This window comes from Dryas octopetala, chromosome 4 (assembly GCF_963921425.1).
Source record: "Dryas octopetala chromosome 4, drDryOcto1.1, whole genome shotgun sequence".
In the NCBI taxonomy this organism is placed as follows: domain Eukaryota; kingdom Viridiplantae; phylum Streptophyta; class Magnoliopsida; order Rosales; family Rosaceae; genus Dryas; species Dryas octopetala.
This window is the reverse complement of record NC_141369.1, coordinates 1,036,611-1,057,823: the sequence shown is the minus strand read 5'-3', so window position 1 is coordinate 1,057,823 and position 21,213 is coordinate 1,036,611. Positions and strand designations below refer to the sequence as shown.

The following is a 21,213-nucleotide window of genomic DNA, read 5'->3' as shown; positions in this document are numbered from 1 at the left end:
TCTGAGTGGATGAAATGACAAAAATGCCCGTACCACATCAGTATTTTTGACGGCTTAGGTGACGAAATGAATGAAAAAATGTAAAGTGAGACACAGAAAATAATTATAGGTGGTAAAGTAGACAAATAATCATATGAGTGGTAAAGTGAGAATCAACTAAAACTATAGGTGATTAAAACACAATTAAGCCTAACAATAATGATAAAATATCAATGAGTTTGTGGTTTAGTGGTATTTTTCTCCACTATATTCGAAAATTCCCAAGTTCAAATCTCCTCTCCCCTTAGTAAAAAAAAAAATAAAAAAAAAAATCAAAGACTCCACAATTAGTTCAAATTCAAAAATGGGAAAATTTTAGCAAAATATCTTGACTTTTACCCATTTTCTCAGTTGAGTATGCAACATTCAAATTATTCAAATTAAGGACTCCTAGTTTACTTAAGTACCAATCAAGAAATTTTCGTTAATTCCGTCATAACCGCAGTTTAAAATTGGTAATGTGATCCGCACGTGACCAATTTGTGGGGGCAAAATTTTAGCAAAAGCCCTCAAATTTTATCACTTGTCCCAGTTAAAGTTGCGACATTCAAAGTGTTCTAATTAAGGACTCTTGGTTTACTTAAGTACCAATCAAGGACTTTAGGTTAATTTAGTCATAAATGCAGTTTAAAATTGGTCACGTGACCCGCACATGATCAATTTGTGGGGGCAAAAACGTCTTTTCTCTTGAAAAAGAATTATAAAAATATATCATTAATATAATTTTTTTAAAAAATTAAAGAAAAAGAAAAAGAAGAAAGAGGAGGTAAGAGATGCAGAACCCTCCCACCCCCACGCACCCACCCACCCACCCACCCACCTACCTCTCTCTCTCTCTCTCTCTCTCTCTCTCTCACTATTTGGCGGACTTTGAAATCAGACTCCACAAAGACCTCCAGAAGAATAAGATCCTCACCGACGCTCTCAAGCTCTACCCGGATCTCGTCAACCTCAACGCCGTCCATTCCATTCTCAATGTGTAGGAATGGGTGAAGAGGGTCGGTGGTGGAGAGGGTTCTACATCCTCCTTAGTCCCTCCCAATTTTTTTTTAATTCTTCTAATTTTTGTGTTACTATTTTTTAACAGTGATTAAAAAGACGTTTTTGCTCCCACAAATTGGTCACGTGACCAATTTTAAACAGTGTTTATGACTGAATTGATAGAAAGTCCATGATTGATACTTAAGTAAATTATGAGTCCTTAATTGGAACACTTTGAATATCGCATTCTCAACTAAGACAATGAGTAAAAATTGTGGTCTTTTTATAAGATTTTGCCTCTACAAATTGGTGACGTGACCAATTTTAAATGACGGTTATGACAAAATGATGGAAAATCCTTGATTAGTACTTAAGTAAACTAAGAGTACTTAATTATAATACTTTGAATGTCACCTTCTTAATTATAAAAAGGGTAAAAGTGGACGCTTTTTGCTAAAATTTTACCTTAAAAATTAAAGAGAGGCACACAGTTTGTATTTGTACCGAAGCAAAAGACTCCACCCCGTCCAGCCCATTTGAAGCACAAACGTAAACTTTAAACCCTAAACCTTAGCAGAAGCACCGAACGCCAGTTACAGAACCCTTTGGCTTTGAGGCAGCGCGAATCGACTCAAACAAAAATGAACTCTAGCCGTTTGATGTCGTCCGGAACAGGGCTGGTGAGGAAGCTTTGCACGGCGGTGGAGTCGACGGCGGTATCGGCAGGACGGCCTGAAAATCCCGATAGGCTGTACCGGAGGTTATCGGCATTGGGAGCCAGGGGAGGGAGCGCGACAAAGACGTTAAATGAGTACATTATGGAGGGCAAAATGGTCAAGAAATACGAGCTCGAGCGCTGCATCAAGGAGCTCCGCAAGTACCGCCAGTTCCAGCACGCTCTCGAGGTTCCACATATTTCCACTTCTTCCCTCCTTCACTTTTATCAGTAATCCCAAATTCTCAGTTAGATAGATAATTCAAAATGTGATGCTGTATGATAAATTCTTAGGTGTTTTAAATTCAATTGCTCTAATTTGTTATACCCAATTCAATATTTCGTTTGTTTTTTTATTTGTCTTGGTTGGTTTAGCGCAGATAATGGAATGGATGGAGTTCAGGAAAATCAATTACTCTCTAGCTGACTATGCTGTACGTTTGGATCTTACCTCCAAAGCCAAAGGGATAGAAGAAGCTGAGAGTTACTTCAGTGGGCTACCACTATCTGCAAAGAATCTATTGACTTACGGAGCCCTTTTCAACTGTTATTGCAAGGAACTAGTGGAAGACAAGGCATTGGCTCTTTTACAGGAGATGGATGAGTTGAACTTTGTTTCGTCATCTTTGGTTTTTAACAATCTCATGTCCTTACATATGAGAAAGGAGCGACCGGAGAAAGTGCCTCCCTTAGTACAAGAAATGAAGCAGAGGAACATCTCCCTCGACACCTTTACTTATAATATCTGGATGCAGAGCTATGCGTCTTTGAACGATATTGAAGGAGTAGAAAGAGTCCTGGAGGAGATGAAAATGCAAGATGGAGACAAATGTAGTTGGTCGACGTATAGCAACCTGGCTTCCATCTATGTAAAGGCGCAGCTTTTTGAGAAGGCTGAGCTGGCCCTTAAAACGTCGGAGGAAATGATGAAACCCTTGAAGCAGCGCCAGCCATACCATTTCTTGATTAGCCTCTATGGCTGCACTTCTAATCTAGGTGAGGTCAAAAGGGTATGGGAATCCCTCAAGTCATCTTTTCCAGCAACCAACAATATGAGCTATCTTATTATACTTCAGGCTCTTTGTAAGCTAAACGATGTTGAGGGCTTCAAAGAATGCTTTGAGGAGTGGAAGTCCAATTGCTCCAGTTATGATATTAGGTTAGCAAATGTTGCTATACGTGCTTACCTCAGTCAGGACATGCATGAAGAAGCAGGATTGGTTTTTGAGGAGGCTACTAAGAGGACTAAAGGGCCTTTCTTCAAGGCTCGGGAAATGTTCATTGTTTACTTCTTGAACGCCTGTAAGGTGGATTTGGCTGCTGGCCATTTGGAAGCGGCTATTTCAGAATCCAGGGATGAGGAATGGCATCCATCCCCAGAAACCATAAGTGCATTTTTTAGTTATTTTGAGGAAGCAAAGGATGTTGAAAGTGCTGAGAACTTTTGCAAGATTCTGAAGCGTCTAAATTGTCTCAGTTCTAATGAGTATTATTTGTTGCTTAAGGTTTACATAGCTTCTGGAAAATTGGTTCCCGAGATGTGTCAGAGATTGAAGGAAGGCAATATTGAAATAAGCTCCGAGCTTGAGAGTTTGCTTGAAAGGGTTTCCTTGAGTTGATTGACTGTATAGAGCAGTACCCTAGGATTTTAACAGATTTTGCAGCTTCTTTAACTTATACATGGGAATCTCTGTAGTTTTGGATATATCTCTCTCAAAACTATAGGCCTGTAGTTTGGGGAGTCTTCTAAAATTATGTATTGCTAAATCTGATTTCATATACTGTGGTATAAGGAATATACTCAAAATTCTCTTCACCATCTTCTTTGGGATCCAAGGTCGTTCCAAACTGCTCAGATTGTGGTCTCGGGTATTTCATTTTTTATTGTGAATTTTTATTTTCTCTATGATGATTAATCATGTAATTTTGATTTTTGGACCGGGGTTCCTTGTGTTTGGTTTTGTGTTAATAATTGATGTATTTCTGTAAGATATAATTCCATAATAGCAAGTCATCAATGGTGAAATGGTTGTATTTTGATGAACTTCCTTCTAGAAAAACCAATTTTAAGTTTTTTGTTTAGCCAAAGTTATACGAAATTTGAGCTGGAGTTTTGTGAGCTGTACTTCAATTTCTTATATAGGCTAAAAATGGTAGAATAAGTGAGAAATGACCCTAAACTTGGTGTGATGAAGGATGGTGTAGTCTTTTTAATGATAAAGATCATATGCTAAGTTCATACTGCAGTATTACAAAGATTTCAATTTTCACACATATTGTGCCATGACCTGGAATGTGAACTTTTGGCATGAAGTGTCTGGATTTTGTTTTGGGGGTGCCTTGAATCTGTGGATTGTGAATAGTTAATATGTGGTTTGCATATCAGATCCTTCTAGTTTTCTTTGAGAGTGCATGTACACTTATGATTACATAAGTGTGGGCAATTAGATTGGGACAAAGTCTTTTCGAGTTGAGTCATAGGGATAATATTGTATCAAATATTTAAGCATGCAGGTTCACATTGTATCTGTCTATGGTATAAAAGCATGTATTATTCTTTAACTCTAAGCATGCCAGTCATCGTTTTTAATGCCACATTTGTAGTGCATTTTTCCTGTACAGATATATTCAGTGTTTGTTAGAGATGAAGGCTGTTCCCCAGTGTATGGACATGGAGGCATGCCGTAATTGTTCTATTAACTAATTACTAATTTGGTATAGTTTGTGGATGCTGATATAGTCCCAATTTAATCTCACCTGTGTGGGTTTGACTTCTAAATTGGTCTTCTTGGGGGGAGATAAAAATAATGATAGAACTACATGGTACTTGGACTTTTATTTGTTTCATGGTAACTGGTTTTGTCTTGCTATTGTTATTGTTATGCAGCTAGGTCTTTTTAAGAGAACTGAGTGACAGAGATTCATGGCACTTAATTGAACTTCTGTTGGATTTGTTGATGTAATGCAAAATTTTTCTTTAACGATTTTAGATTCTTTGTTTCAGTTTGATGTATTGCAATTATTTGTTGAGGTGTAAATACCTGGTTGGACTCAGTTTTATAGATTTGCTTTTGTTGTAAGTTCAATTTCATGTCCTAGAGTAGAATATATTTCTAAAATTGTCATTCTCTAGTCATAAATAACTTTGAGCATTTCTGTCTGCATAGATGATATGGAATGTATTAAAATCTGTTAACACTATTCTCTGGTTTCTGTAATTTCTTATATCATATAATGCACTGCTTTTGGTATTCGGAAATTATATGGGGTTAGTTCATCAAATTTTTTCTTTCCCTAGCCTCTCATGCTTGTCGGATTGCAGCTCCATTTTGTCTTCCCACTCGTTTCTCTTCATGCGCAAAACTTGGATTGGATGAGGTTAATTGATTGTTATCTACTGAATATTAAAGAAATTTTTGTTCACAAATTTGTTCTCTTGATTTATTCAACGTATACAATTGTGAAGGTAGAGATTACAAACGTATGCAGGTAGAGATTAAGGTTTGCCAGAGGATGAACCTGATTAACATTCTTAAGCACCAAGGAAACAACAGAAAGGGAGTCCATTTCCACCTCAACTTTCCTGAAACCCGAGACCATGCAATATTTAAACCATGAAAAATGCCCCACAATTCAGCTACCAGAACTTCCCCATCACCCAAATTCACAGCAAAACCTGTGATCCTAAGTGATGGAGCCACTAAGTGCCAAACCTGTTCCCATCAACATTCATCTTGACCCAACCCTCAGGGGAGGAGACCAGCGAAGCTGAACCTGGGATTTGTGAGGTTTATTGATAGAGCGAGAATTAGCCATGAACCACTTATGGGCATAAATTTCAATGGAGGCAGGGGATTAGGAACAGAAAAATCAGTATCAAACACCCCCTTATCCCGCCACTTCCAAATGAACCAGCAACCAAAGCAAAAGGCAGCTCTCCATTCCAAACCACAATGATTGTTCAATTTAGAGATCATATTTACTTTAAGCCAATCTTGAAACTCAAACCCAGCAAAAGAAAGGAGCTGGGGAGGCATACCAGGAGAAGTCCCATACTCGAACAGATTTGAGACACTACCTACAAAGATGCTCAATAGATTCCAAGACACTCCCACAAACAGATCATAAGGGATCATCTATCACACCCCTTTTAAATCTCTATTGATTAACAAGCAATTTATCCAACAAAAGCAACCAAAGGAAAAAAGCCAAAGAGTGAGTAAGCAGTCTTGACAGAAAAGACTCCAGAGGGAGAACTTTTCCAATACCAAACAATCAGCACAACCCCCATCCAGACCAACAAGAATAGCATAAATATGAGAAACAATGTGATCAGGCAAATACTTCTTCAATTTTTGGATGTTCCAGCCTTTATCATCACAAAAATCCCTTACCAAAGCCTGAAGATGATCATCAGGAACCTCAGTAGAAGCATGATCAATTTAAACCCCCAAAACCAGACCAATCATCTAACCAAATGAGAGTGTCATAACCTCTACCAACTTTCTAGGCCACATGATACCCCTTCCAGGTGTTAGAAGCACCACTAGCCTTGTCAACATTAAAAAATTTTAAACTTCCACCTTTTAGATACTTAGCAGCATAAGTATTAGCCCAAGGACCTCTATCCTGCTGAAGAAGACTCCAACCATATTTTTCCAACAAAGTTTGGTTCATCCATCTCATCCTTTTAAGGCCCATACCACCATTAACCTTAGGTAAACACACCTTACTCCACTTGACCAGATTGGTCTTATGCTTAGAATTAGATGAGCCCCAAAAAAAAATCTTCATTCAACCTGTCAACCTTGTCACAAATAGTAAGAGGAAGCTTGACAATTTGCATTACATAGATGGGAATGGCTGAAGAAACTGACTGTTTGAGGGTGGTCCTGCAAACTAGAGAAAGGATCTTCATTTTCCAAGCAGCCAATCTGGATTGGACTTTCTCAAGAATCTCCTTATAAGTATGCTTTGTAACTCTAGAAAGAACCAATGGCACCCCAAGATACTTCCCCAAACTGGAGGTATGAGGAGAGCCACATATGAAACCAGTTTCTTTTGCCAAGTAAGGATTGGTATTAGGATAACAAAAGATTCTAGATTTATCAAAGCTCACCAATTCACCAGAGCAGTCACGGAAGAGATCAAGACATTTTTTAACCACAATAGCTTGCTTGCTAGAAGTCTCATAGAAGAAGACAACATCATCAGCAAAAAAGAGGTGGGAAATGGCAGGACCCCTCTTCCTACCAATCTTAACAGGCTTCCACCTTTTCTTATGGACCACTTCCTGAATAATATGGGCCAATTTGTCCACAAAAAGATCAAAGATGTAGGGGAGAGATGATCCCATTGCCTAACACCTCTCATAGGATTGAAACTGTCAGTAAGCTCACCATTAACATAATCTGATAGTTAACATCAGAAATCAACTCCAAGACTTTCCCAGAAATCCCAACTTCAATAAGAACTTGCTGGATGAAACTCCATCTCAAACGATCATAAGGTTTGGCTAAATCGATCTTCCAAGCCATGAAACTCCTCTTGGCCCTGCACTTTCTGAAGGTATGAAGCACTTCCTGAGTGATTATATGATATTATCACAAATATTTTTACCAGGGAATAAAACTTATTTAATTAGGGCTAGTCAGCTTCTGCATCAAGGGCCTGAGTCTATTCACTAATCTTTTGATTGCAACCTTTTGGAGGCGAGGAACCCTAATTGGAACAAGTAAAAACCATATGAAAGTTGTTAGAGCCACAAGTCTGCCAAGCATGTTGAAACAATCCAGCAGAAAAACCACCAGGCCCAGGGACATTTTGAGGAAATTCTAAAATGACTGCAGTCATTGTCTGCCTTCATCAAAAAGTTACCACTTTTGGACAAAAAGTTACCACTTCTTGACAAGAGTTACCCCTTACTTGAGCCATCTATCAAGAAATGGTAACTTTTTGTTGAAGGCATACAATGACTGCAGTCATTGTAGAAGCACTCGGCATTCTAAGCACCAATGGAAAATAAGCTGGAGTGAACATTTGCCATAGTAAAATCTACCTCCAAACTGTCAATTTCCTTAGATATGTGAGGAAACAAAGTTAGGGAGAGTCGGCCAACTAGAAGAGGGGACATCATAGCCAAACAAACCTTTGAAATGATTAATTAACAACAATTTGCTTGATTCCTATTTTATCAGCAACCCAACTGCTATTAGAGTCAAGCAGCCCTTCAATCTTGTTCTTCCTCCTCTTGATAAGGGTAGATATATGAAAAAACTTGATGTTCCTATCACCTTTTTGTAACCATTTAACTCTGGATTTTTGCTTCTAGAAGATTTACTCTTGATCTAACAGAGAATTTTATATATGTTGCAACTCTTTTTCCAGCTTCAAAAGAAAGGAATTAGCAGAATTACAAAGGGCTTTCTGAATTCCACCAAGCCTAGCCAAAAGCCTTTTCTTCCTATGACCAATGTTACAAAAAACTGCAGAATTCCATTGCTTAACACCCTTAGTGAAAGTAGCAAGCTTGATCCTAATATCAACTTCACCAAGAAGCCAAGCCTTGCTAACCAAATCTTTGAAATTATCATGAAGCAACCATATGTTTCAAATCTAAAAGGCTTCAAGTTAGTACTAGAATAGGGGGAACAGAATATTGGTTACAAAAAGGTGAATCCGGGAACAGAATATTGGTTACAAAAAGGTGAATCCGAATGTAGAAGAAAGCCACCATGAACAAGCATAGCTCCATTGATGAACAAAAGCAGGTATTCCTTTATCGTAGTTCATGTATTGAATTTCATATTTGTATATGATCGCATCCTAGGTTATGGGTTTGATAAGAAAATTTCTAATTGTTACTTTTCGCTGCTCTTTCTATAATATTTCTATATTATGATCAATCACATGAGGTTTTTTCTAACAAAAACATAATGAGAATGCAGCATCTGTGGCTATTGTGAATTGTGGAGATTCCATCACTCATATGATTCCACCTCTGGCCACCGGCGACCATCTCCTACCTCCACCGGCCACCACCTCTGACTATCGGCGACCACCTCCAAGGTTTATTTTCTAAAAAATAAATACAAAGTGTGGTTGTTATTGTTTGAACCTTCAATCTTATACACACAAATAAACTCTCTACACCTGTATTTGTGTTCAATTGTCTATTTTAAATATTTATCTATATTGCCAAATATATGAAAATAAATTTTTTTATGGAAACAACAGAATTTTAAATACAAGGATTTCAAATGCATAGATTTGAAATCCAAATCTAAGAATCCAAACGGGCCCTAATAGTTGATTAAACGATTTCAACAATTTCCTTAAGCATAATGAGGTATGACTTGTGGGAGTATTCCGTTTTGTAATTCGATGATATGAGATTCTGAGCCGTCTATTTTCTAAGTCTATAGATCATCCATATAAAAGATTAAATAACATAGTAATTCAGTAAACACTTGAAATGATGATCATTTAATCAAATGATTAGATGAACATCGATATATATATATACATGTAAATATATCTATTAATTTCTAGTTGGAATTCTTTTTCTCTTTTCTTTTTTTGTTTGTCTGAATTTCTAGTAGAATCGTGTAGCATATTTGCCAAAATGTAGATGAGATCATGAGGAAAATGGTTTCCACTTCAAACTTCACTGAAAAACCATAGTTTTTATCAACGCCATCCATGTAAAAGATTAAAGAACATAGTAATTTAATAAACACTTGAAATGATGACTATTTAATCAAATGATTAGATGAACATTGATATATATATATATACATGTAAATATATCTATTAATTTCTAGTTAGAATTCTTTTCTCTTTTCTTTTTTTGTTTGTCTGAATTTCTAGTAGAATCGTGTAGCATATTTGCCAAAATGTAGATGAGATCATGAGGAAAATGGTTTCCACTTCAAACTTCACTGAAAAACCATAGTTTTTATCAACGCTGCTAGCACAATGGATACGAATTGACCTGTCTAATCCAACCAACACATCTAAAGGTTTGATTTACTTCAATGTAGTATTGATTTTACAATCATGTTAAATCCATCCCCTTTGATGCATTGTCCCTCATATTAAGTCCTTCATGCCGAAGGCCAAAACCATTTATGTTTTCATGTGCATAAACATGTCAAGAAAAGGCAGCCTTACATTCAGCACGACAAACATAAATCAGACTGTTCCAAGTAAGCTAAGAAAAGAGAAGTACATCGGCATTATAGCAGAAGACACAGGAATCTGTTGCAGAGATACATTTCCTGACTACCTATTTATTAACAATTTGATTAGGAAAAATAAAAAGCACGACTCTAAATGATAAACTTAACACCCAGACTTGTAAATCAGCTTCCTTTCTGTTCCACCCCAGACAGCTTGCAGAACGCTTAAACCCCAATGGATCAAAAACTTTAATACTTGATTTAGGAGCTTTTCCTGTTAACCACCCTCGTGACTGATTCTTAAATTTCCGATTCTTGTTCATTTCTCTTTAGGCGTACAATATACTTGAATTTATATTATACCGAGTACTCCGATGCTCAAATGCCACCACCATATGGCATTTCATTCATCTAGTTGCCTGTACTTTGCTTCTACCATGATTAGTCTAGCCCATCCACAACTTCAAAACTCTATCCTTACCCCCAGAAACTACCTTCTCACCATCTGGACTCCAATCAACAGCATAAACCTTCCAAAATAAAATCAAAATTCAAAAATAAGCTAACAGATGTCAACATAAAGAAGACATATGTTACATGTTTAGAGCTTGTCACATATGCATGTGGTAGTTTAAATCATGCAATACCCAAAAACATTTGAGTAGAACTAGGAGTTGAAAATTCTCTCAACATTGCTTAAAGTAAGGGTTAATTGATTTAGTTAGACTCCACCTCTAGTTTAGATACAAGTATCTATTTTGTTGGTGTCTTCCTACTTTTGTGGTATTTACCATTATATCTTTATTTGAGAACTGGAACGAAAAATAAAGGGCATCAGACATATAGAAAATCTGGAGGACTTGGATTTCCTCAAAGGCTAGAAGTAACACAACTTGTCTCTAATTCTCTCTCTCCTTTTTAAAAAAAAAATAAATATATATATATTCAGGATAGGTAAAGAAAGAGCAGTTACATGTGCAGGTTTGTCACGTATGCATGGGATAGTTTAATTCATGCAATATCTAAAAGCATTTGTGTAGAAGTAGTAGACTTCAATAAATCATTTAGCCCTTGCTTTATATGAGGACAAGTCAAGTGATTACACAAACACCCCTTTTAGGTTTAGTGCATTTACAATTTAGACCTTGCACATACACCTCCTGAGGATTGTCCACAGACAGACTTGAGAGAACCAATAAAAGGACAAACATAACTTTACTTCTTAAAAATCATGTTTGGCCACTTAACCTAAACATCGTAGTTTACAGAGATCTGATGTTAAAATTTCAAAATCATGCTTGTCACCAGTGTGAACTCTATTAATCCTATGTCAGATTTAATTATTTTTGCACTATTTTATGAAGTTTAATGGTTATAGATGCATCGATGATTTATTAACATCTGCTAAAGTTCCATTAAGTTTTCATGTTTTTGAGCAAGTATATATCATTTCCATCAACAGTCACCGATTAATATTTCTGTAAATTGAAGTGCCTATAGTTCCGTGTCAATACCAATATTTTCATCCATGATACAAGGCAAGCTTAATAAATGTAACATATCAGTTGCTTGAACAGTGAAGAGAAAACATACCTCATCGGCATGGCCTGGAAGGTCTTGTTTTAATTTGCGTGTCCTGATATCCCAAACCTAGGTGATCAGATAAATTTCAGTCATAGGTCATGGATACAATCCCGAAAAATTCCACCATTAACCAAGGTCCACAATATAAAAAACAATTGTAAGGAATCTGAATTTAGATGCTCAAAAGTTGGGAGTTCATACATGATGAATAAACTCAATAAAAAATTGAAAACAAAGACCAAGGTTTCCCTTATTGTGTATGCCATAAACAGGTCATTAAAAAACAATACTTGGCTTGATATACAAGCTTAAATTATCTGGATACCATACAGATGAAACTCCATATCTAGTTTAACATATGAACTGAGATTTAAACCACTAGTGATTTGAGACAATTCTTTTCCATGACATAGAATTATAAAAATATGAAGAAATCACATTTCATTGCTGATGATTTCTTTTCCACATTTACACCATGTTATGATGTTTTATATGTAATGTGAAATCAAACAATGGCAACACTTTTGTCAGGAGCCATTATCGCCACAAAATAAATAAAAAAATCAATATCAGTAAATGTTTTACCTTGAGAGTAGAATCTTTGCTTCCGCTTAAAAGTAGCCTGCTGTCTGCAGACCAGCTGTGAGACAATATGCAATGTAACAATTAGGCATACAACATAAACAAATAGAAAAACAGACAATCAAAACAATTCAGACCTGATCTGGTAAACAGGGCCAACGTGGCCCCGGAAAGCTGCAACAAATGTTCCAGTAGTACCATTCCATAACTTGACAGACCTATCAAATGAGGCACTTGCTATCCATTGCCCATCAGGTGAAAAGTAGACGTGGTTTACAAGCTGTGGTGGAGAAACATTTTCAAACTTCCATTATAAAGCTTAAATAATGAAAAATTAGTGACTTTATATTTCATATATCACCTTATCATAAACATGAACGCTCATAAAGAACAAACAACATCATAACTCTATATTTATATATCCTCTTATTACAAACATAAGTACCAACAAAGAGCAAGGACCAATCAGAGTTCTAGATTCAAAGCTGGTGCTGCAATGAAGATGCATCATGCATACCATTAAATTACACTGGCAGCTAGATATTGCAGATTATTTCCACTATGAAATACAAATCAGGTTGATAATTGAACCTGAGTTAACTTGAACAGTTACAGATGGACTCTACCACCTTCTGGGGACTGGCATGACATTGTTTAAGTGCCAGCACAAAGTGATGAGAAATAAAAGGACCTGTTTGGTTCCTCATTGTGAAAACAATGTGTGTTCTAAAATCATGGAAAACAGAAAACAGTGTGAAAACATGTACCAAACATTCTAACTATTGTTTTAGGAAAACGAGCTTGAATTTTAAAAACATTATAATGTATGTTTGCAGTATTTTAAAATTTAAAAAATAAGTTCAAGAACGTCTGAAACATGGTATATGTCCATCAAGATCAAACATCCATTCAGATCATAAAAAAATTAGATAACAGTTAGATCAAAGCCCCCCCCCCCCCCCCCCCAAACAACACCCGAGTTAAGGTGAATTATACTTAAAGAAATAACCCAAAGAGAAGGTAAACATCTAATGTCCCAAAATGAAATCCACTTCCTCCACTCTCTCATCAAATGACCGATTATAGAAACAAATTTTTCTGAAACCAGTTAGGTGTTTGAGTGTGGATAGCAAGGCTTGTTAATTAAGCGAGCCCATAGAATGACTGAGGTTGAAAGTAATAAACTTTCCATTTCCATCACTGTAAGATAATACATCATGAAGACTACCAATTGGTTTATCATCAAACAAGCCAAACATACAAAGTAGGAAACCTTTAATTGCTAACTAAATATCAAGCACACTGATAAGGAACACAAATTGGAAAAGTAAAGTAATTTTGTACTTCGACCAAACAATGATCAACAACTTGATTGCAATCAAAACCAAACATAGCATTACAAAATTATTTTACCTGTTGATGACCTGTCATGCGAGTTTTGGGGTGTTTGCTGACAAAAGGTTCCCAAAGGAACATAGTAAAGTCATCAGATCCGGAAACCAATCTTTCAGGGGCATTGCCTTTCATTTTGTTATACCTTTCCAAAGCTGCCTATATGTGAGTAAGTGAAAATATAATTAGTTCCTCGCATGGCGAAAAGAGGAAAATGTTTTGCAGGTACTTCTTGAAAAGAACCAATAAATTATTGCCACACAATAAAATAACAGGGGGGTAAAGAGGTGGAGAAAGAGCATTATATCAGCAGACATTTTCCTCTTAGTCAGTTAACTGTAACTTAATGACACACACTTGCCGTGTTGCAACCCCATGAAATACAAGCACGCAAAATAAAAGCTTCAGAAAATTTTATTCAACCTTAGTGATTTGCCACAATGGCCGCCTCTTCAACAATGGTATTCCAGCTCAACCATTGTTCAGTCAATGGTCAAGAATTAGTAGTTCCCAATTTTTTTTATTTTTTTTAAATACAAGAGATCCAAGGGAACCGTTTTTAAAGGAAAATATAATATAAGTACAAACCAGCTGTGACAACATTTTCATCATATTTTTAATTCTTTTTACTTTGCATACATGGGTGACACGCCTCAGGGCATTCCTTTTATAGATTTGACTTATTAAAGGGGAGGAGCATGGCCAAAAAAAAAAAAAAGGGAGGGGTGCAAGAAACAATTAAGCAAGTGCCTAAGTGGAAGGCCTGCTTCCTTAAAACTAGTGAAAATTGCATCTAAAATATTTTTCTATTCACACTGGTTTATCACTCATGCAAGAAGCCAACCAGATTATTCATTTTGGATGAAACAAGGTAAGATTGAAGATCGAGTTACATCAAAACCAAACACCAGTTACAACAATACAGAATATCCACAACTTAATTGTTGAAAAAAATAATAATAATAGCCAAAAAGACATGATCCAGAGATTTAGAATTACAAGACAAAGTCATATGTTTATAATAAATTACAAAGAGACTACATTAGGTTCAACAAAAACTAACACATGCTTGCATTGATTATAAAAAATTACCATGGCGAAACAAAATGTAATGTCCATGCCTCAGAATTCATATTACTGATAAGATGATGACGTCTGATGTTTGACTATCAAATGTATCGTTTCATAAAAAGAGTGATACTAAGTAAATGGCGCCTACAAGGGAATAAATTACAAGGGCTAATACTACCAAACCATACAGTAAACAATTACCTTCTTCATTTCCTCTGGAGATGAATATTGCTTGCCGGTGTGATCAAAAGCTCCAGTACGAAGAACATATTCAGTACTCAATGCAAGAGAGTTAACCCAATGCCCATGACCCTAAAACCATATAATATAAGAGATGCAAAGATTATGAAAATGTAAAATATAGATAAAGAAGATGCATCAGCATCAACAATTGAATTTCCACAAGCTCATTCCACAGACAAGGCGTTAAATTAGAAGAGATAAAACATTTTTCTGACCAAAGTGATTTAAGGAAATAAAAGAACAATTGAATTTCAAAATCATGATCCAGAATTAGAAAATTTAATTATTGTTGAGAAGACAAACAACAGTTAATACAGACAACAATTCCTTATATAAGTAATTCAGAAACCATTAAAGCAAACATCATGAATTTGAACAGTCTAAAAACTTAAATTTTTCAGAGAAAACATACAAAATGCAGCAATACAACTCAATAAAATCTATTCAATTCTGCAGACAGATTTCCTATCACAGCCAAAAATCAAATAAAAATATCATGTTCAAAGATATAAGAAAATCAGCAAAGCATTTAGACATGCCAATTGGGGTTAATGGGTATACAGGGCTAGCCCAGAAAGGGCAGCCTTTTTGTTCATGAGAAATAGAGTGATGCAAACGCAACTTAGCATTCAAAATATAATCATTCAATATTGCTGATACCATTATAGTCAAAAAGAAAATTTAAAAAAAAGGTGTGAGAGAAGAGAGGGAAATAGATTATTATTGCAAAACTTAAGAAAACTACTAGAAATTAGTCAAAGGCGCTTATCAATACATTATTAACTCATCCTCAAATCAACAGGAAGCATAGCGAAATAACTTAATTTCATGAGAAAATAAAATGGTATGGAAACAGAAAACACAAAAACCCAATCACCAGCCCCAAGCATTTGGTCAGTTATTAAGCAAGAAGATAAAAGCAACTACCAAAAAAGGATCCCGCTACATTCAACTACCAAAGATTCTATAAGGGGGAAAAATTCGAGAGGAAGTTGAAGGGAAAAAGTACGTAGAGCTGCCATGTTTAATTTAACACTTGCAATTTATACACTAAACTGTGCTACTTTGGGTACTGTCTAATGACACATAAGATGCCATGGTCAAAGACAAAAATACCCTGAGAAGTAATGATACACTTCAACGATTTTCTAGATCAATACATGGTTGGATGTTGAAGCCTTGAAGGTGAAGAGTATCTAACGAAGTAAAATTTTAATTCCTAAAAAATATAAACTAAAAGCTTTTATAAGTTCTCTACACACCACAAGAACAATATTAAAGAATTTTATTGACATGAACACCAAATCTACTACCAGGAGGGAAAAAAAAAAAGAGATCACAATAACAAAATTACATATTTATAATAGCAACGAGCAATGATGCAAAAATCAACGGAACTTAACCAGCCATGGCTCTAAAGATGTATTACTTACCTTCAATTCACGAATTAGCTTCCCCTGTGTAGTCTCCCAGACTTTGATAGTACAATCCTGGGAGCTGTGACAGTTAAGATAGAGATATTAGTTATAAATCTGTAGCAAAATTCAACTCAATAATGTATTTCAAACAAGAAAAGCAACCAGTATTGCTCAAAAATCTTGACCTGAGAATGTTTTTCAAATGAACAAATTCAATCATCTTTTCAATGGACTCATCCAATCATTTTTCTTTTTCTTTTTTCTAAGTAGATAGGCCTTAAAGGAAGGCTATTGACAGGGTCTAGAATTATAGACAATTTGAGGATGTTCTATATGGGAACATGGTGTAAATTGGATGTCAAGGTAAGTGGGGCATTTAAATTAATTAGCCTTGCAATCATCCCAAAAGTTTGCTTGTATATTTCACAAAAACATGTTGAACATAACTAACGAAAGTTTCATCATTGCAAAACCTAAGAAAAAGTATACCCTGTATATATAACACCATCTCCACCCCATTTTACACAAGTTACAGCAAGTGTGTGACCACTAAGACATATAACGCATTTCCTCAACGTAATGTCCCATATGCGTGCATCGCCATCTTTGCTAGCACTTACAAAGCGTCGGCATGGAGCATTCAGGTGGGCTGGCTCCCAAGAGAGTCCAGTAATCCATTTCTTGTGGCCCTAACACACATGAATGAAACAAGATTTCATCAAACAAATATCCAAGAACACATATCACAGTAAGACAACTAAGGAATTTCAAGGAAAAGTTTTTTTCAGGAACCCGCTCCTTTTTGTCGGTTGTTTCTCACATAATGACCATCATTCTTGATGAAGTCTAAATGGGACACCGCACTTACGACCAAAATGTTTACCTTTGTCAAATAACAAAATTCTTGTAAGTTGTAACTTGTAAACAAAGGCAGTTTTGAGTTTTGTACAGATTTTGAATTAAAAGCAAAGTTGCCCAATCCACTTTTGCTGATCAATCATATTTAAGACAAACACAGCTGCATATATGCTTGAGGAAAGCAAATAAAATTCACTAGAGAAGCCAGAGGAGTTACCTAAATCACACACACGCATTTATTCAAATATTAAATTTCACTTACGCAAACTCAAATAAGTAATTTTTGAAATATATAATTTATTCAAAAAAACAAACAAAGGGATCAACACCCAATTTTTTGGGAAACCTACAAGAAGTTAACTTTCATGTTATAAAGGTGTCAAAATTTACATTAGTTACAATATAATATTGGGAACCTATTACCTATCAAAAATAAAATATTGGGAACTCATGGCTATTTTTATGGGATTTCGAACTCATTACTTGAACACATGCACAGACAAACATAGACACATGTCCTAGTGAGTTAAGCTTTTTAGCATATAATAAACTTCCATGAGTCCCATCTGACCAGATCCTCCAAGGTAGAAGAGGCCACTTCCCATATGCTTCAAAAATAACTAATTACAATACGTAACAAGCAACTGAGAATTTTAGGAATGATCAATTGTTTAAGCATAAAGACTTTACAATAAGTGGATTGCCTGATGGCTTCCCTGTCTGTGGATCCCAACATTGAAGCTCTCCAGCCTTGCTCCCGCTAACAAGATGCTTACCATCAGGTGACCATGCAATGCAAAGAACCCAATTCTTATGTCCTGAACAAAGAATGACTACTGTTATGCAAATAATAGAAGGACAATTAAGATGAGGAGTGACTACCCTCTTAATTTAAAAGTTTTTTTTTTTTTTTTAAAAAAAACACACAAAGTTAAAAAGTTATAATATAAGTAAATAAAATTTGAATCACTAAAGGAAAAAAAGTTCAGAAAGAAAAAGATGAAATAAATTTATTCTCACTTAGGATGCAGCACACCACAGCAAGCATAAGTGTGTGCTTACCATAAGAAACCATAGGATGTAAGATTTCCCATCTGTACCATAGTCTATGTGACAAAATCTTAAATTAAAAATAAATTGCAGTATCTATCTCTAGTCGCTACAGTAATCCAGAAAACATGTTCTCGAAAACCCAAATTATCTGTAATTTCCTTCTTCTTTTGGTACAGGAATTTTCTATTCTGTATTATACTTTTTTTTTTTTTTTACAAACATTGATGTAATGTTTCAAAGGTATACAGACCAGGAATGTGAAATGAAACTCAGAATCCAAACCTGTACATGTGTACATTGGTGTCTGAGTGACAAAACCATAGGATGTAAGATTTCCCCTATAGTCTAGGTGACAAAACCTTAAAATTAAAATAAGTAATTGCAGTATCTATCTCTAGTCACTACAGTAATCCAGAAAAATATGTTCTCAAATACCCAAATTATCTGTAATTTCCTTCTTTCTTTTGGTAAAGGAATTTTCTATTATTTTATATATTATATTTTCTAGCGTACAAACTACATACATAGATGTAATGTTTAAAAGGTATACAGACTAGGAATGTGATATGAACCTCAGGTTCCAAACCTGTACATGTGTACATTGGTGTCTGAGTATTAAGGTCCCATAGTCGGACAGTGGTATCACCAGAACCACTAGCCAGCTGTCGACCATCCGGACTAAAAGCAACTGAAAGTACAGCTTCTGTGTGACCTGCAGTAACAAGACAATACCATGGACTCAAGGATAAACAGTATAATTCTAAACTGTATAGTATTAAACAAAATTGGCATTTAGTGAGTCAATCCAGAGAAAGGTTGACCACACGAAATAATTAAGTGGGTCCCCACTGAAGCCTAAACAATGATTGGGTACAGAGAGCTTTATCAATTTTTTAAAAAAAAAAAACAATAATCACTGAATTTTATCCTTTTCATGCATTTATATGCTTTTTTTTTTTCTTCTTATGATAGGAAAAAGAACGATTATATTCCATGCATTTATACGTTAGAGCAAAAGAATGTGTGAGGATGTGGTACCCTAGATAGATTATCTGTATGATTGCAGGGTTGTCCGGAAATCCCTTTGCAACTTCCTGGACATTCATACTTTGTTCTTGTCTTTCAATTACCAAATTTAGATAATAAATAAAGGTTATAGGTCATCGGTTGTGACGTTCATGAAAGTAGTTTACTTGCTTACTTTAAAGAGTAAGGGTCAACCCCTCGGATTTTTAGTTCTTGTTATTACTATTTCAAGTTTTACCTGCACATATCCCTCGGATCCTTCCCTTACTGTTAAATAAAAAATGGAACAGAAAAGAAAAAGCAATCTCTTAGGATAGGATATGAGAGAAGCATTCATACCAGCAATTGTTGCTGAGCAACGATGAACAGGACGAATCCGGAAAACAGCTTGTGGTTGATAAACTATTTTGAGTACCTTCTCCACAGAAACTGCCAAGGTTTTTCACACGAAAAGGGTATGAAATAAAAAAGTAGCCACTATAATCTTTCAGTTGCCAAAATTGTTTAAGATAAACACAATTGCTGAAATGTTAAAAAATATTTCCTTCATGATTTAACTAACTTTTTTTCTTCTCCGAATATTTGCCAAGTGACTCAAGAAGTTCCTCATCGGATATATAGAAAGCATAAGGCAGCTTCTCCTCCTGAACGAACCCAAAACGCAGACATCATTACTCATATGAGCATGGAAAAACACAACACATAAAGCAGGATCCACAACAACGGTCACAAATCACTACTTCCTAATATATTAACTGAACTATTAGCAAGCACAGTTACAGTTGGCAAAATATGGACTCATACCGGAACCATTTATCAAAAGTTAGTATATGTGCATGAAATTTAATTAGGTGAATTCCATACATTGACAATAAGAAAAACATTTCTAGGAAACAAAGTGTTGACACATTAGCTACAACATGGGGGAATGACCCAGATATAAAATCAAAGTGTTGACACATGTTGAAACTCTACTTGTGTCTGACATGCCAAATTTTCGAGCAAACTAACAAAGCAGTAAGAAAAAAAAAATATATATATAGATATATATAAATAAAAATAATAAAAATAAAAATAAAAACTAAAAATGAGCATACATTGTTAAGAAGCTGATTGACGATTTGTTGAAGGTGTTGCGGGCCAGTGTTTTGAGGAAGGTACATGGAATTTCCTAATGGAGTCCCTTCTGGGTCCGTCAGAAGGCACATCACGCTCTTCCCCGTCGCTTCCACCTCCATAGTTATTGCTTCTTCTTGTCCGTGCAATTGAGATTTTAGGGGTTTTGGGCTTTAAGGTCTGTCTGAGTTTCTTAGGGTTTTAGAGAGGTTATGTGTACGTGGAGGGTTATTCTTGTCATTTATTATTTTAAAAGCGCTGTTATTTGCACATCAAATTTCCTCTAAACCCTTATTTGCACATCCAATTTCCTCTCTTTACACACCTCCTCCCTTTTAAATTTGAAATTATAAATTTAACCCAAAATGAAAAGACCAAAGGACATAAATAAAAAAATAGAACTCGAACGTGGACCTCCAGCGCCGCTTCCATTGTCACCGACGGTGGACCTTCGGTGCTCTCTCTCTCTCTCTCTCTCTCTCTCTTTGTACCACCTCACTTTCTCTCTCCCACCTTTCTCTCCTTCCCTCTCTCTATCTCTCTCTCTCTCTCTACCTCCACATCGGTTGTTGTCATGGTCAACCCAAGTGGGTGCATCATCGTTGTCGATCGATGTGGAGGCTGACACCTCTGCAACAAATCGGAGAAAGATAGATAGAAGAGAGAAGAGAGGTGAGAGAAAGGCAGAGAAGAGATAGAGAGAAGGAGAGAGAGGGAGGCTGGCCGGTCGCCAGCTGTAACACCCCAAAATCTTTTTATTTTTGGTTTAGGTGGTGTTACTGATTTTATCTAGAGCATACATATCTAATGCTTATTTTCTTGCTTTTACAAACATGAAATTGATTCACATACTCTTAGTAAAAGAAATATTGCTTTCGTTTATGCACTTGTTATATTTATTAACCATGTGTTATACTTGCTTTAAATTCTCATGTTTGGTCTAATATCTACACTT

At 35.7% G+C, this 21,213-nt stretch overlaps 2 protein-coding genes and 1 long non-coding RNA gene across 4 annotated transcripts; 2 read left to right on the top strand and 1 right to left on the bottom strand.

The window, feature by feature from the left end:
* The first annotated feature begins 1,575 nt into the window (after nt 1-1,575).
* LOC147285987 (Tetratricopeptide repeat (TPR)-like superfamily protein) lies at nt 1,576-3,779 on the top strand. Of its 2 annotated transcripts, none has more exons than XM_086241963.1 (2): nt 1,576-1,925; nt 2,116-3,779. In XM_086241963.1, exons 1-2 carry the CDS (start codon nt 1,662-1,664, stop codon nt 3,352-3,354), a joined length of 1,503 nt encoding a protein of 500 aa, XP_086098089.1. In that variant the 5' UTR covers nt 1,576-1,661; the 3' UTR covers nt 3,355-3,779. The 2 variants fall into 2 exon arrangements, with proteins under 2 accessions (XP_086098089.1, XP_086098090.1); XM_086241964.1 differs by having other exon boundaries at nt 1,813-1,925; nt 2,111-3,779.
* Nucleotides 3,780-5,180: 1,401 nt separating this feature from the next.
* Nucleotides 5,181-8,872, top strand: LOC147285986 (uncharacterized). Its single transcript, XR_015122012.1, has 4 exons — nt 5,181-7,303; nt 8,123-8,407; nt 8,442-8,505; nt 8,683-8,872. It is a non-coding gene; the product is annotated as an uncharacterized LOC147285986 (long non-coding RNA).
* An 851-nt stretch (nt 8,873-9,723) lies between these two features.
* On the bottom strand, nt 9,724-20,423 carry LOC147285985 (notchless protein homolog). The gene is made up of 13 exons (XM_086241322.1): nt 20,240-20,423; nt 19,705-19,786; nt 19,482-19,571; nt 18,703-18,828; nt 17,754-17,881; nt 16,695-16,894; nt 16,221-16,284; nt 14,746-14,856; nt 13,495-13,632; nt 12,219-12,361; nt 12,085-12,139; nt 11,509-11,565; nt 9,724-10,445 (listed from the first exon to the last, which is right to left on the bottom strand). The coding sequence occupies exons 1-13, from the start codon at nt 20,378-20,380 to the stop codon at nt 10,362-10,364; spliced, it is 1,419 nt and encodes a 472-aa protein (XP_086097448.1). The 5' UTR covers nt 20,381-20,423; the 3' UTR covers nt 9,724-10,361.
* Between the last annotated feature and the right edge of the window lie 790 nt (nt 20,424-21,213).

What these genes read in the sequence shown, in the direction of transcription:
- LOC147285985 (XM_086241322.1), bottom strand. Translation starts at nt 20,380, where the DNA reads ATGGAGGTGGAAGCGACGGGGAAGAGCGTGATGTGCCTTCTGACGGAC. An exon ending in AGCTAATTCGTGAATTGAAG is followed by an intron (nt 14,857 to 16,220) that starts GTAAGTAATACA and finishes ATATGGTTTTAG; the next exon opens with GGTCATGGGCATTGGGTTAA. An exon ending in GCAAAGATTCTACTCTCAAG is followed by an intron (nt 11,566 to 12,084) that starts GTAAAACATTTA and finishes CTGATCACCTAG; the next exon opens with GTTTGGGATATCAGGACACG.
- LOC147285987 (XM_086241963.1), top strand. Translation starts at nt 1,662, where the DNA reads ATGAACTCTAGCCGTTTGATGTCGTCCGGAACAGGGCTGGTGAGGAAG. An exon ending in AGTTCCAGCACGCTCTCGAG is followed by an intron (nt 1,926 to 2,115) that starts GTTCCACATATT and finishes GGTTTAGCGCAG; the next exon opens with ATAATGGAATGGATGGAGTT.